This window comes from Mandrillus leucophaeus, unplaced genomic scaffold (genome assembly GCF_000951045.1).
Source record: "Mandrillus leucophaeus isolate KB7577 unplaced genomic scaffold, Mleu.le_1.0 Scaffold396, whole genome shotgun sequence".
NCBI classification, from domain to species: domain Eukaryota; kingdom Metazoa; phylum Chordata; class Mammalia; order Primates; family Cercopithecidae; genus Mandrillus; species Mandrillus leucophaeus.
Window position 1 is genome coordinate 1,777,613 of NW_012104209.1, and position 15,262 is coordinate 1,792,874.

The 15,262-nt window shown below is 42.1% G+C and overlaps 1 protein-coding gene across 1 annotated transcript in view; it reads left to right on the forward strand.

Moving 5' to 3' along the window:
* Positions 1 to 2,305: 2,305 nt before the first annotated feature.
* SLC2A12 (solute carrier family 2 (facilitated glucose transporter), member 12) overlaps positions 2,306 to 15,262 on the forward strand; it is a 65,239-nt gene continuing 52,282 nt past the window's right edge. Inside the window, exon 1 of the mRNA XM_011991469.1 lies at positions 2,306 to 2,608. Within this exon, the coding sequence (XP_011846859.1) occupies positions 2,494 to 2,608 (115 nt within the window). The 5' untranslated portion in view covers positions 2,306 to 2,493. The remainder of the gene's footprint in view (positions 2,609 to 15,262) is intronic.

The following is a 15,262-nucleotide window of genomic DNA, read 5'->3' on the forward strand; positions in this document are numbered from 1 at the left end:
TACTTACTATTTGCTGAGTGCCAGACACGCAGAATACTATAATAAAGTAAACAAACATAGTCCATACTCTCACAAAGTTTGCAATCTAGTAGAAAAGGCAGATTTAATCGAATCACTGCATGTAACTGTATCAAATACACTATAGTGTGCAAAAGACTGGGAAGGAGAAGTACAGGGTTCTTAACAGAATTGAGGCAGAGTTCCCCCCTCTAGTCTGGGTGAAAAAAATTTTCTCCCCTAAACTTTTCTCTGAGTTAAGAGATTGAGGTAAGTACAAACAGAGCTTGAGACAGCCAGTGGCCCAGGTCAGATCACCAGCAGAATAAAGAACAAAATTAGGAGCACCAGGAGGTGATGTTGTCAGTTGCATTGCTGAGCATTCTTTTTGAATCGTGGTTGGCTTACTATGCCTGTGGATCTCCTGTACGGTTTGGCTACACAAAACAGAGTGAGAACTGTTGGACTGCTTTTAACCATAGTAAAGTATTCTGGAATTAGCTTTGTCTTCTGCCTAGTCAAGCACTATAGCAAACACTCAAACACTCCCATGGGGCTGAGAAGCTGCTAGAAACACAGGTCGTGGGATAACGAAACAAAGCAATGATACAACTAACCCATTGCAAGAACATTTTACCCCTAATGAGGTCATTGGTTCTGAGCAGAAAGAAGTGAGAAGCCAAGAGAATATAGAGAACTTATGGGAAGCATGTGTCTCACAGATAGAAATTGAGACTCCTATATAATTGTAACGCACCCTGGGAACTAATAAAATGAGTTGCTTCAAACCATCATTGCATTACACATTCTTTAGTGGGGACACTGATGTGTGGGATTCTGAACTTCTTACCCTCTTAATCAGAAGGGGCCTGGATTATGCCTGGACGACTTCCATTTTCCAGCACTATCAGCAGACATACAACGGGTACATAATAAATAATAGTTGAATTATTATAGGTTTGTTTCCATTTGCTACCTGTTTCCCTGAAAGATGAGAAAAATATATAATTATCTAGCGATGAGCAAAGGAAATGTACAAATAAGTGAATTGAGAGCTTTGCGGTGATTCAGCTAAAATGTTGAAAGGAAGTAACAAAAATTTAGCTTCTGCTTATACAAGCACAAATTTGTTTTCCTGTCCAGAGAAATGCCTAGGACTAAAAGCCATATTTCATGGCATCTTCTTAAAGTCAGGTAGGTCTGAATGTGTAGGAAGCCAAGAAAATCAGAAAAGGACAAGGCTGGGAAGTTAGAATATAGGAGAGTTACAGTTTTAGACTTCCTGGATTCATAATCTCAGCTCTACCACTGATTAGCTGTGAGACTGTAGGCAGGTTACCCAACCTCCATTTCTTCTTCTATAATGTTGGTACCTGCTCAAAGTTATCATTTGAGTTATTGCGCTTAGCACAATTTCCGGCACATAAGTGCTCCATACATGTTAGTTTTTATTCCAAATGATTTTTAAGATGATCTCAATTTCCTCTATGAGGTGTTTTTTTTTTTTTTAAATAAACATGATTTGTTGAATGAATAACTGAAGGTAAAATGTCATAACCTTGTAAGATTTTTTAAATAAATATGTTCACAAATCAGAAAAAGATCCTCTCATGCCCTGATTTTGTTTGAGATTACATGACCACCCCACCCACACAATGGGTCACTTAGTCTGGCCTCTCTGAGTGGGGAGTATCCTCCTCCTACCTAGGCAAACATGAAATCTAATAGAAGATTCAGTGTTAATTTGTCTCTTAAAGACAATTCTGCATTAAAAAAAAGGATTACTTTGCTATAACCTCAGCATATAAAAAGTCTAAAGAATCTACGCATTCTGAGTTTGTGTATTCTTGATCTCAGGCTGTGATTTATCTGACAGGCCTTGGAGAGAAAGATACAGGCATTTGCCCAGATGAAAATCAGGTTGAAACAATAAAGGTATTTTATGCTTTGTGTAAGCTGGTAAATACCATGCCTTTTGGAATAACAGTCTCGCTGAAAAATTGACACACTTTTCCTTCTGGTATGTCTTCGCATAAATTGTTCCTCTTTCTGCAAGATTAACTGATACCATCTGTGAGTATTCTATCCCCACTCTCAGCTTGCATTTAAATCTGCATGTTTCTTTTCTCTGCCTCTTTTCAAAGGTGCTAGAGTACAAGAGCTACCCTTAGCTAATGCCCAAATACTCCGTCTGAGCTCCCTTTCTTTTAACCCCTTGCTTCCAACTCTGCATCTAAAGGCAAAAACAATCCTCTGACTCACGGCCCTCCCCCTGCCTGTGATAGGCTGCTTGGAATAGCAACAGCCTGTGTCACCGAAAAGGGCAAAGCCTTCGGAAATAGAAACAAAGTTGGTCGCAAATCACATTAGCTTTGCCCGAAGTTTTTCCCCACACTCTTCTTTAGCATGCTATTATGGGGAAAGTGACCACTCGTGGGAGCGGGGGTGGTCGGGGCTGTTCGGTGGCGGGGGAGCGGCTGTAACTTCTACGTGACCATGGTACCTGTTGAAAACACGGAGGGCCCCAATCTGCTGAACCAGAAGGGGACAGCCGTGGAGACGGAGGGCAGCTACCGAGCCAGCGGCAGCCGGCATCCTCCCTGGGCGAGAGGTAAAGTGAGCCTGCGGTGCTCGGGTGACCGCAGAGAAGCAAGCTGTACTCATCTCCCGAGTGTACTGTCTCCTGAGTCTGCGTGTGTGTATATGTGTGTGTGTGTGTGTGTGTGTGCGCGCGCGCGGCGCACGCGTGTGGGCGCGCTGGATGCGTGGAGAGAAGGGGACAGGGTCTGGTGGGACGTGGGATAGCTCTGAGCTGTAATGTTGTGAAGATCGAAGTCCTGGTGGAACCTTATGTGCCAAGAAAATACAGGTTACACATTCACCACCGGTATGATGGATCCCCTTAATTGTGTTTACATAATACAATGTATGAATCTTTTTCATATTGGAACGGTCCACCGGCAAGGATAGTCTCATTTGTAAACACACACAGGCACACGCATGCCCACACTTTTTCATTTATTGTCACAAATGGACACCGTGTAACCAGTTGACATTATAACCACTGTTTTGAAAATCAGTATTTTAAACAGGCTTCATAAAATTATTAGTTATGTAATCAATGAGAACACAAACTTCCTTTTTAAATTCCCAGCACGTTTGTGATGAATTTGAGCGTTATTCAGAGCCTGAAACGCTTGCTTTGCTGGGTGCTGCCTTCTTTTGAAACTGGCCTTGCAAACTGGGGTTTGTTTGCTATGTTGTCCTTCTGAAGGTGAAATTTGGAAAAGTTTTAATTCATTTAAGCCATCTTTGATAAATCAGGGACTGGTCTTCCCTTCCACATTTACAATTCCCACAAATACATTGTACACTTTTTGCTGCCTCTTCCTGTTCATTTAGTTTGTGCTGAAAGGAATTGAAAGTAATTGTAATATGAAATGACAACAAACACAGATAATCTTCTCTTTCCTACTACTTTCCTCAGCTCTGTGTTCTTAATCAGATATTACATTCCCAAGCAGCATATAGAAATTTCATGCAAAATCCAATACATTAAACGATACAAAAGACATCTGCCTTTCTCTTGGGAATGGTCCTAATACTGACGTTTGCCTTGTGGGTTTGTCTGATCCTGGGGAACTGAACCTGTGACCCCTAACATCGAGGCATGAAGCGGCCCTCTTCAGGAGTGGAGAAGCCCTCCATCTTCCATGTCTTCATCTCAGTCTTCTCTTGCTTTCACACTTCTCGTCAAGAATGAGGCTGGGCGTGGTGGCTCATGCCTGTAATCCCAGCACTTTGGGAGGCCGAGGTGGGCAGATCACCTAAGACCAGGAGTTCAAGACAAGCCTGGCCAACAGAGTGGAAACCCTATCTTTACTAAAAATACAGAAAAATAAAAAAATTAGCTGGGCATAGTGGTTCATGCCTGTAATTTCGGGAGGCTGAGGTATAAGAATCGCTTGGAAGTTACAGTGAGCTGAGATCACAACACTGCACTCCAGCCTGGGTGACAGAGCGAAACTCTGTCTAAAATAATAATAATAATAATAATAATAATAATAAAAGAATATCTGAGGTCATCTTTCAATATGGCCTGCGGTCTCTTATGCAGAGGTGCCCTTTTCCCTAAGTGTTTGCTACTCATTGGCCCACAAGTTCCCTCAGAGCAGGCAAGGGACACATATTTGGAGATAAAGGGAAAGAGTTGCAAAGCTCTTTTCTCCAAATTCCTGGAAACATGAGCTGCAGTGTAGACTGCAGAGCAAGCTGAGGTGGTGATGTTAACAAAAGGACTCACTAAATAGAGTCAGTGATAGTGTCACAAAGAAGATGAAAAGAAACTGCCTAGGAAGTCCTTTTGTAGTAACCATTAAAAATGGACTGTTTATTTTGATACGGCTTTGAAGGTACAATGTGCTCTTAATAGTTTATGTTGTACAAATTCACAATTATCCAGAAGAAAGATAATGTGTTTACATTTGCAATAGTTGGTTACATGCATAAAATTCAACTTAAAGTGCAGCTGTTTTCGTTGTTGTAAAGAAATAATAAATGAATAAGTACCATAAATTATCTTTCAAATTTAATTTTAAATTAACTTTCATTATGTAGCACAGAAAGCCTAAATGTTTCCTTAAAATGTCGGAGGAACACAACTTCGATTTGTGCTATATATAATATGCATTTACATGAATGCAAACCTTTTATTTCCTACTTTTGTAAATTTTCTTAACTTGTCTTAAATGTCTTTTGGCACCCGAAAGCAATTATACACACATATGTATAAATGAATGCAAAGTGCAGACTTGCTGTATGGTTTTCCTAAGTTGCTCAAAGTCTCCATTCATTAATACTGGGATGGTATCTTCATCTATTTTATGAAGGTGTTGAGATTTAATGAGATCATATTTGTCAAATACTCCCTTTGGCTTCTTCGTATTTTCAACTTCTATAGTCGCTTTCATCTAAGAAATTCAGAGTATTTAAATTATGCTCAACAATGATCATAATATGTCTGCATTTGAAGGTAGCAAGCTTTTCTACCTTCCTAGATGGAAAAATCAAAGCACAAAGAGGAATGAGTTATATAACTCAGGACAAGGTAATTAAATCATGTGAGATACTGAAAAACAAAGCAAAACCAACCCCCTAAGGTCTGCAGTTGAACTCCCTTGATGCTACTGTGCACAGTGAAAAATTTTGGCAGGTCTTTCTTGACTAACCCTCTTTAACTGAAAAGAATGCTTTGTTCCAGTGACTAGAAGCTAATGAATTTAATTCATTTTCAATAAGCTATGACTCAAAGTGGTTACATTTTTAGTAAATTTTTTCACTTTCATGGACATGTTCCAATTCATCTTAGTATAGGGCAGGATTAAGCTCAGTTTGAAATTCTTGTGCCTAGAGTTGACAACAGATATAAGTGAAATGAGATACTAGATGGATGGAGCAACTCACACAAGCGAAACCTGAGGTCAGAAGATGTGTGATTGGCCCAAGGTCACACAGAGGATGGTGCAGAACTGACCCTGGTGGCCTCTGGCCCAGGAGATTCAACACTGACTTCTTCAGCTCCCAGGTTTCCTTTATTTCATGATCCAAACAATTGGCTGTGGAGAGAGTCCTCTTAAGTTTCCCTTCACCCCCATCTGCCCAAAGGTTCAGAAACCGAGAACAATATTTACCGTATAAGTGCAGGCTGTCAGCACTGCAGAACTCTCTGGCAGTGGGACCCAGAACATGAAGAACGGGACTCATGAACCCAGCTGAAAGGACTGTCCTTCATCCCCTCTGAAGATGCCCCAGTCTGAAATTTAAGAAATACACACTTCTGCTCAGCAGATGAGCATTCTAAGGCAGTTGTTCTGAAACACTTTTAAAACTGTGAACTCCTTTTTCCTAAATGGAAGCTGGGCAGGTGGTGAGTATGTAAGATGTAAGTGTAACTATGTTCCTGCTGAGTGCTGGTCTCCCGAGTTTAGCTTAAACTGGGCCCCCTGGAATTTCATCCGGCCAGGCTTTCTCAGGCTTCGTCAGTCAGCTCTAGGGGAAGTCAACTTGTAAAAGAGATGGAGACTTGGAAACAAACTCATCCTCAGGGAAGAGAAAGTCAGGCCAACCAGCTTGAGCAGAGGTCAGAGCTTTGGTTGTGAGAAGACAGATTCTAGTAAGAGGCCAGTTACCTTGGGCAGACCCAGGCATCTCAGAGTTTTTGATGCTGGGCCATTCCCATTTTTCCACACTTTCTATATATTAAAAAAAAAATCAAGCATCAAAACCCGTGACAAAAATTATAGTGCTTTAAAAACATATGTATTTAACAAGTCAATATCCGACAACAATGATTGTGTCTACTGTGATACACATTTCCAAGGAAATAACAGGTGTTTTTTTTGTTGTTTTGTTTTTTCTGAGATGGAGTCTCGCTCTGTCACCCAGGCTGGAGTAAGGTGGCGTGATCTTAGCTCACTGTAACCTCCGCCTTCCGGTTTCAAGTGATTCTCGTGCCTCAGCATCTCAAATAGCTGGCTACTTTTTGTATTTTTAGTAGAGATGGGGTTACCATGCTGGCCAGGCTGGTCTCCAACTCCTCACCTCAGGTGATCCTCCTACCTTGGCCTCCCAAAGTGCTGGGATTACAGGTGTGCTCCACAGTGCCTGGCTGGAAAAGACAGGATTTTTAGACATGTTCATTTATGGAGGACCACTTGCTCTTCTGTGTGGTCACGAGACCAGATTTAAACATAAACATCTCCCCTTTCAGTCCAGTCAGCGTATCTCTGTGACTGTACATTTAAACTCACTCGGAAATCACATCAAAAGTCTAGATTTGAGGCTTTTCACCACTCTGAGCATTGGGCAAATGGCTCCTCTGGGATCTCCTGGGAAGGGAAAAGGCTGTCAACATGGTGGGAGATGTTTCTCTGCAAACTCTGGGTGCTATGCGTCATGCGCAGCAGTGGTCCTGCTCCTCTCTAAGGACGTGTCACCCAGAGAGAGCAGAGAGGTTGCCACAGACCCCCTCCCAGGCTCTGAAGCAGCAGCAGACACATGCTGCAGGAAGCCTGCCCTGCCAGGGCCTGGCAGACCCGGATCAAGCCATCCTGAGAGCAGCTGGCCAAGCGGTGGAGCCCACCTGAGCAGGCTGAGATTAGCTGGTGTACACCAGCATGCCTGAACCAGTTTTTACAGCCATTCTAATAGGTTGGTGCCTCTGTTCTAGTTGTTAAATATTCTCAACATCACCTTTCTCTCTGTCAGATTACCAACAGTTGCTGAGGCAGCTGAGAGCCCAGGAATAGGCCTGGTGGTAGCTGATAGGACCTGAATATGAGCCCACAGGGTATCTTCCTTGTGAATTCTCAAGAGGGTGGTCTTTAGTGGTCTAGCGCTTACACTAGTTAGTAGAGACAGAACTCAAAATATACTGAATCTATCTTGGAGCAGCCGAAGGGAGCTGAGATTTGCATGTGTATACAAAAGATGAATCCACCAATTTTAAAATGCAATTTTTAATTGCTGTAGGTATGTAGGATTTTATTATCATTCAAGAATAGTTCGTCTTTGAATCATGGTTTCATAGGGAGCATTTTCTCTGTACTATCTAGCCTTTGGGTTAAAAAAGTTCTGAGAGCTCTAAAAGGCCCTCCACTACTATGCAACAGTTGAAACAGCTATTTACTCAGTGTATGAGCAAAAACGAGTTATATAAGATTTTAAAATTGAGTAGAGTCAGAGCTCCTTCATTCAGTTTTTTTTTTCTCATGAACAGTTTTCCCCAGAAGGATGAGTTATTGAAAAAATTAATGCAATGGAAGCCACTTAAAAGATACCAAGTTATGGTGATGAGAAGGGAAAAGTTGGAATTGGCTCCTTCCCAAGAGGCTATTTGACCAAATATCAAATGTGGATGATTTCTCATCCCTTCTTCCCTTCGAAAGTACTCAATCTCAGTTAACGTCACTGAACATGACATCCTCAAAATAATTCCCAGCTGAAACTGAGTCAAGTATATTACCATTAGAGTAAGTCAGTAATTCAAATGTTTTTTTCTGTATTATTTTGTTTTGTCTTTGCGCACTGGTATCATTTTTCTTCCCATGTTATAGCACACTTACTTATTCTTTTGCTAAGTGACTATGCCTCAGTAATATACTAATCATTCTTTTTTAAAATTTAAGACAGAGTTTTGCTCTGTCACCCAGGCTGCAGCACAGCCTCAGCTCACCGCAACCTCTGCCTCCGGGGTTCAAGCAGTTTTCATGCCTCAGCCACCCAAGAAGCTGAGATTACAGGCACTCACCACCACACGTGGCTAATTTCTGTAAATACATTTTTTAGTAGAGACAGGGTTTCACCATGTTGCCCAGGCTGGTCTCAAACTCCTGGCTTCAAACAATTCACCCACCTCAGCCTCCCAAAGTGCTGGCATTATAGGCATGAGGCACCGCTGCCCACCTAATTATTCTAAACTACTTAGTAGAAATAATAATAAGACTAAAATAATTTATTACATCATTCTAGTTTTAGGAGATTTCATTATTTTTGAACAATGATTTATTTCATACTGTTTTGCCAAAATTCCACATAGAAAAATGCAATTCTTTGTTTGACTTTCAGGAATATATTTTTTAAGTAAAGCAAGTGTAATTTAATTTTAAACTGTTAAATTGTGATTGCCTTGGAAGTAGCTGTTTCTCAGACAACTCATGACTCAGGTCTGCCTGGCATCCCTGGGCTCTGGAACTGTTAGCAGTGTCCATTACTATTTTATACAATATGTCTTGCTCCCACACACATCTCCACACTTCATGGAAGTCAGCGTTGGGAGTCATGTGTAATGCTAATTAAAAAGCCATGACAGCTCAGCTTCAGATGTGCAAAGTTTTTAAGAATAGGGGAAACGGAAGTTGTAATTAGGGTCCATTTGTGTGGTGAGAGCGCATCCTCACACTAATGAAATGTTTTATTTATATTGGGAAACTAAGCTGCAGAAACCTTCAGGCAAAATCACAGGAGGAATTTTTCATGCTGCAAGCCCAATTATGTAGGTACTGCCAATTTTGAAAGCAAAGGAATTCAAGAATTTATGAAAGACACAATTGTTATGCTGGAAATAAGGTATTATTTTATTTCTGTTGCTATCAGTAAAAGGCTGTTTCAAAGCTTTACCTCTGTATTATGAAGATTTTACCTTCTAGATTCAGATTAAAGGAGCTTTTGTCAAATGATTCTTGTGGGCCAAGTGGTTCTATTACTGTAATCCGTTCAGATCTTTACAACAACCCAATGAGGCACCCCAGTTCACAGATACGGAAACTGAGGCTAAGAACAACAGCCAACATTTACCAATCACTTATTACCAGGTACCAGGGACTCTTCTGTCTCATTCATTCTTATAACTCTATGGAGGAGGTAATATTATTATCTTTATCTTGTGAATGAGGACACAGAGAAACACAAATCTTAAGGGACTTGTCAAAGTCTAGCCGGTAACTAATTAGGCCTCTGATTCCACACTGTCCTTCACCTTTAAGCCCAGGTTCCTCCTGGAAAGAAGCAAAGGGACTTGTCCTAGGTAACACAGATATTAGAGGACAGCACAGTGATCTGAACCTCACTTTCCTAAATCCAGTGCAGGTTTGTTCTCTTGACCAATATTACCAGCCAGCACTGATGTTTCTACTTTCTGATCTGTGAATTTGGGTTCCAGTTACACTCATTTCAGGACTTGTTTGCATTCTATTTTAGTTAATTCCCTAATTTTTTATGTAACTTGTATTTTTCTATAAGATTATACGTTTCTGGATAAAATATGTATTTCATGCACCTATCAGAGCTCTGAGCTGACTGACAGTGCTTGGAAAGTTCTGCGCGATTCATAATAGGCTGGAATCATGCCTTTTTCTCTGTATTTCAAGCCTACGCATGAGGGATCACATCCATGCGGCACAAGTACCACCTTCTAGTGCCATTAAATCCAGATGTAACCTAGGAAACATCTCAACACGATGCTGCCAGCAACCACGAAGGCTGATTGCAGTCGCCATCAGATGAAACTTGCCTGCCAGACAGTGCTGGCACATAGTACATGCTTAATTGTTGAAGGAGTCAATGAGTAAAGAAGTGATTGCTGAACTAAAGAGCGTTTTACTTCTGCAAATACATATTGAGTGCCTACTACATGAGAGGCACAGTGCTGGATGCTTCAGGGTTAAAAAAATGTATCTAAGACATTATTCTTTTTTTTTGAGACGGAGTTTTACTCTTGTTGTCCAGGCTGGAGTGCAGTGGCGCTATCTCGGCTCGCTGCAACCTTCTCCTCCTGGGTTCAAGCGATTCTCCTGCCTCAGCTCCCGAGTAGCTGGGATTACAGATGCCTGCCACCACATCCTGCTAATTTTTGTATTTTTAGTAGAGATGGGGTTTTATCATGTTGGCCAGGCTGGTCTCAAACTCGTGACCTCAAGTGATCCACCCACCTCAGCCTCCAAAAGTGTTAGGATTACAGGCGTGAGCCACCATGCCCAGCCTATTATTCTTGTCTGTAGGTTTTACCAACTTATCAAAAAGATAAAAATCGAAATAACTGCGAGATAACCATTCAGCAAATACTGAGTGGGTAGTAGGAATCAGATATGATGCCAGGCCCTGGAGTCTGGTGATAAACAGAAGGCATCCTCACAGTGTGGATGCTTATTGCCAAATAGCGGAGAGAGATGAGGGATCAGGAATCCTTTGATGGAGGAGATGGCTTGATATTATAGATAATACTGTGATAGCAAAGGGGGAAGTTCAGCCAGTCCCTGAAGACTCCCGGAAGACAGGATGGCTAAGTTGAGCCGAGCGTGTAAAACTGAGGCCAGTAGTTTTACAGAGCATTCTAAGGAGGGAAAATAGCTTGAACATGTTTCGAGAAGAGAGAATGGCACATTCAGGGAGCTTCACATATTTCGGAATTCTGGGAGCACAGAGTTCAAAGCAGGAAAAGAGAATGACAAAGGAATCTGAAGCTGGCAGCAGGCACAGCTTCCTTAGCTTAAAAAGGATGTCACAAAACCTTTGTGAACTAAGTACCATGAAAGCAGGAATTCTTGGGAAGGAGACCATATTAATTTAGAGAAATCAAGAAAATTTCTTTTTTTTTTTTTGAGAAAGAGTCTCACTCTGTCACTGGGCTAGAGTGCAGTGGCATGATCTCGGCTCACTGCAACGTCTGCCTCCTGGGTTCAAGCGATTCTTCTGCCTCAGCCTCCCAAGTAGCTAGGACTACAGGAACACACCACCATGCCTGGCTAATTTTTATATTTTTAGTAGAGACGGGGTTTCACCATGTTGGCCAGGATGGTCTTGATCTCTTGCCCTGGTGATCCACCCATCTCGGCCTCCCAAAGTGCTGGGATTACAGGTGTGAGCCACACCCCCGGCCTGAGAAATCAAGAAAATTTCTAAAAGTGATGGTAGTGGTGACAGAAGTAGGGAGTTTTAGAAATCCTCATTTACATGTCTCCAAATTCTGTAGCTTTATGGGGTCACCATTCTTTTAATATTAAAATAAAAATAACCGCAGGTCCCATGTGGCTAAATCCACATGCCTCCTTCCTCCCCACCAGCCTCCCATCCAAACACACACAGTGCACTTCAGGAGTTTCGTGGTTCTGATCACCCTCCTGCACCAACTTCCTGCTTTTTCTGGGTCCTTGCCCTCCACTCCAGCAACTGGTCTTTTCTCTTATCCCTGCTCCAATCCATTCTTAGATGACAGCAGCCCTCTTTCCTTCACATTCTCGAATGCCATTCATATATGCTCTTTGTAGATTTTTACTAAGCATTTGAAGAGGGCTGTAGTGCAACCGAATATTAGGTAGGCCCATTCTAAACATTCTCTTGTCAAATCCACCATAAGGAGTTTCTTTTTGGGGGGGGTGTGTGTTTGGTTTTTGTTTTGCTTTGTTCTGAGACAGAGTGTTGCTCTGTCGCCCAGGCTGGGGTGCAGTGGCACAATCACAGCTCACTGCAGCCTTGACCTTTTAGGTTCAAGCGATTCTCCTGCCTCAGCCACCCAAGTAACTGGGATTACAAGTGCACGCCACCACATTCCGCTAACTTTTTGTATTTTTAATAGAGACAGGGTCTTACTATGTTGCTCAGGCTGGTCTCAGACTCCTGGGCTGAAGCAATCCTCCCACCTCAGCCTCCCAAATGTGTGTGTAATCTGTTGGGATTACAGGTGTGAGCCACTTAACCTGGCCAGGAGTTTCTTGTAAATCAACTTGTAAAAAAATCCGCAGGTTTCTTGTCATACTGAGCCCTTGGTGTCTCTCTCTCTCCCCATTCCCCACAACTTGTCAACTTGTCCTGACCTTTCCTTCTATTTTTTTTTTTTTTTCTATTTCTGGGCTCTCTCAGCCTTTCATTCTCTCTTTCTCTTTCTCTGTCTCACTCTCTCTTTCATCCAAATCCCCCCTTTGTATTTGATAGAGCACTTCAGACTTTTCTCCCTCCCTCTCTTTCTCTCCCATAGGCCATCTGTCCATTATCAACATGATAATGGTGAGCTTAACCCTTAATGTTCAGGTGGTCATTCGGGTATTAATTTTAGTAAATTGCTCTTCCTAAAAGGACCTTCATCCACAGGCTTCACAATATAACTTATATTCTTCCCATTTCATTTCCCTAATTAAATAATTTATAAAGCACTATTGGTGATTCTCAACCATTATTGAGTGCAGGAACTCCTTTTAAAATATAAAAACAACTTCAAATCCTCCCAAAACAGTCTTCGCAGTTTTATATTTATCGATTAGAAAATATAGAGTGACAGAAAGTTGCTATGTACTCATTAGCACATTGAATTTTTTTAAAAACAACTTTCCATCCCATTTATATACTTTTGAAATTGTGAAGTACAGATAAGTCTTTTACTATTTTTTCAAGATTAAATAATGTTTAGTGGACTGGGGATCCTTTCGGAGATGTCAGTTTTCAAACATCCATGGCTCACCAAGGCTCACACACATTGAGTATCCCCTTCCTGGAGATGTCAGGGGACTCTAGGAAAGACAGCTGCGGGTTTATTCTCCAGGTTCCCTCCCTCTTTACCATCTGTCATCGAAAATCTCCACAAAAATACAGACAGAAGTGCAAAATCACCACACCATTGAAAGCCTGAATATTTGTCAATGAGTTAGGATTTAACAGTAAATAAAATGGGGAGCCTAATGTATAAGATTGGGGCGTAAAATGTTGGATTCTCATAGACTGCCGCTGTGCCTCCTCATTTGACAGTGATGGAACTTTCACCAGGCAAGGAAGGGAAAGAGCTCCTCAGACCCTCAGAGCTGCTTTCTCTGAGGGTCAGAATTTCTTGCCTTAACACCTGATTGATTCTTCAGTCCCATCCCCCCATCCTGTCATTATCACTTCCGTTTCTCTCTCTCTCTGTCTTTTATTTATTTATTATTATTATTTTTTGTTTGAGACAACTTGCTTTGTTGCCCCAGCTGAAGGACAGAGGTACAGTCATAGCTTACCACAGCCTTGAACTTCTGGCCACAAGCAATCCTCCCGCCTTGCCTCCCAAAGCACTGGGATTACAGGTGTGAGCCACTGTGCCTGGTCATTTCTCTTTCTGTATCTCTTCAGGGACTCCCATTTCCATGATTTCAACAACTCTGGGCTGGATAGGCAAGACAGTGACTCATGGCATTTTGAAATATGAAACTAGTGTTAAGAAGGGATAAAGTCTGTCAGAGCCACTGGAACAATGCACTCCAGAAGTTTGTTTTGCACCCACTGTTTTTGACAAGTAAAGAACTGCAGGCTGCTTTAAATAATCCAGGAATGATCTCCCTCATTCATAATCAGGGGATCAAAAAGTGGAAGCAAAATAAACAAATAAATAAATAAAAAGTTCCTTTCTCGGTTCAATGGAACCACACCAGAAAAATAACAGACAGACATCAGAAAGTTGGCTAGCAGCTGTACACATCAATTGCACCTCCAGTGCAAGAGACCTAAGAGGAGTTTCTAACTGAAACCAGGTGGCTAGAATAAGGTGTGTTACACACTGAATATACAACAGCCTTTTCAACTCCCCTCTGATTTTCTACTTTTCCTACATGGAAACTAACTAACTAAAAGATCAGATACACACTTGTCAGTCTCTCTCACAGCCAAGTTTGACCAGTCGTCCACTGGTTCTGGTCAATGAGATATTAAGTAAGTCTTCCAGGGTGCTTCTTGAAAGTTTTCTTCCTGATAAAAGGAGAGAGGCACAGGAGGATAAACCCTTGTCCCAAGCCTCCTTCTATTGTCTCCTGCCCATGGATGTGGTTGTGAGGGAACATAATTCCAGGAGCTGCAACAGCCACCTTACACATATGGTGACAAACCAGGGAACAACAGACAACCCTTTGAGGAAACGGGAACAGAAGGATGAGTACAGTGTGAGTCCTTGGAGATACCAAACCCAACCTGGTCTTTTAGTTAATTAAACAATAAATGCCACTATGATGTAAGCTTCTGTTTTTCAGGGCTTGGGGTTCTTGCAGTCTGTGTTAGCCTGTTCTTACGTTGCTATAAAGAAATACCTGAGGCCCGATGTGGTGGCTCACACCTGTAAGCCCAGCACTTTGGGAGGCTGAGGTGGGAGGATCACTTGAGCTCTGGAGTTCGAGACCAGCCTGGGCAACATGACGAAACCCCATCTCTATCAAAAATACAAAAAATTGGCCAGGTGTGATGGTGTGCTCCTGTAGTCCCAGCTACTTGGGAGGCTGAGGTGGGAGGATCACTTGAGCCTATGAGGTGTGGAGGTTGCAGTGAGCTGAGATTGTGCCACCGCACTCCAGCCTGGGTGAGAGAGTGAGATCCTGTCTCAAAAACAAAAACAAAACAACAACAACAAAAAAATCTGAGACTGGGTAATTTATTTTTTAAAAAGAGGCCTTACTGGCTTACCGCTCTGCAGGTTATTCAGGAAGCATAGCGGTATCTGCTTCTGGGGAGGCCTTGAGAAGCCTCCAATCATGGCAGAAGGCAAACGGGGAGCAGGTACATCACACGGTGAAAACAGGAGTGAGAGAGAGAGTGTGGGGTGGGGGGAGAGAGGCCACACACTTTTAAACCACCAGATCTTATCTGAATTCAGAGTCAGAGCTCACTTATCACCAAGCAGATGGCCCAAGCCATTCATAAGGACCCCCATGACCCAAACACTTCCCACCAGGCCCCACCTCCAACATCCAGGATTAGAATT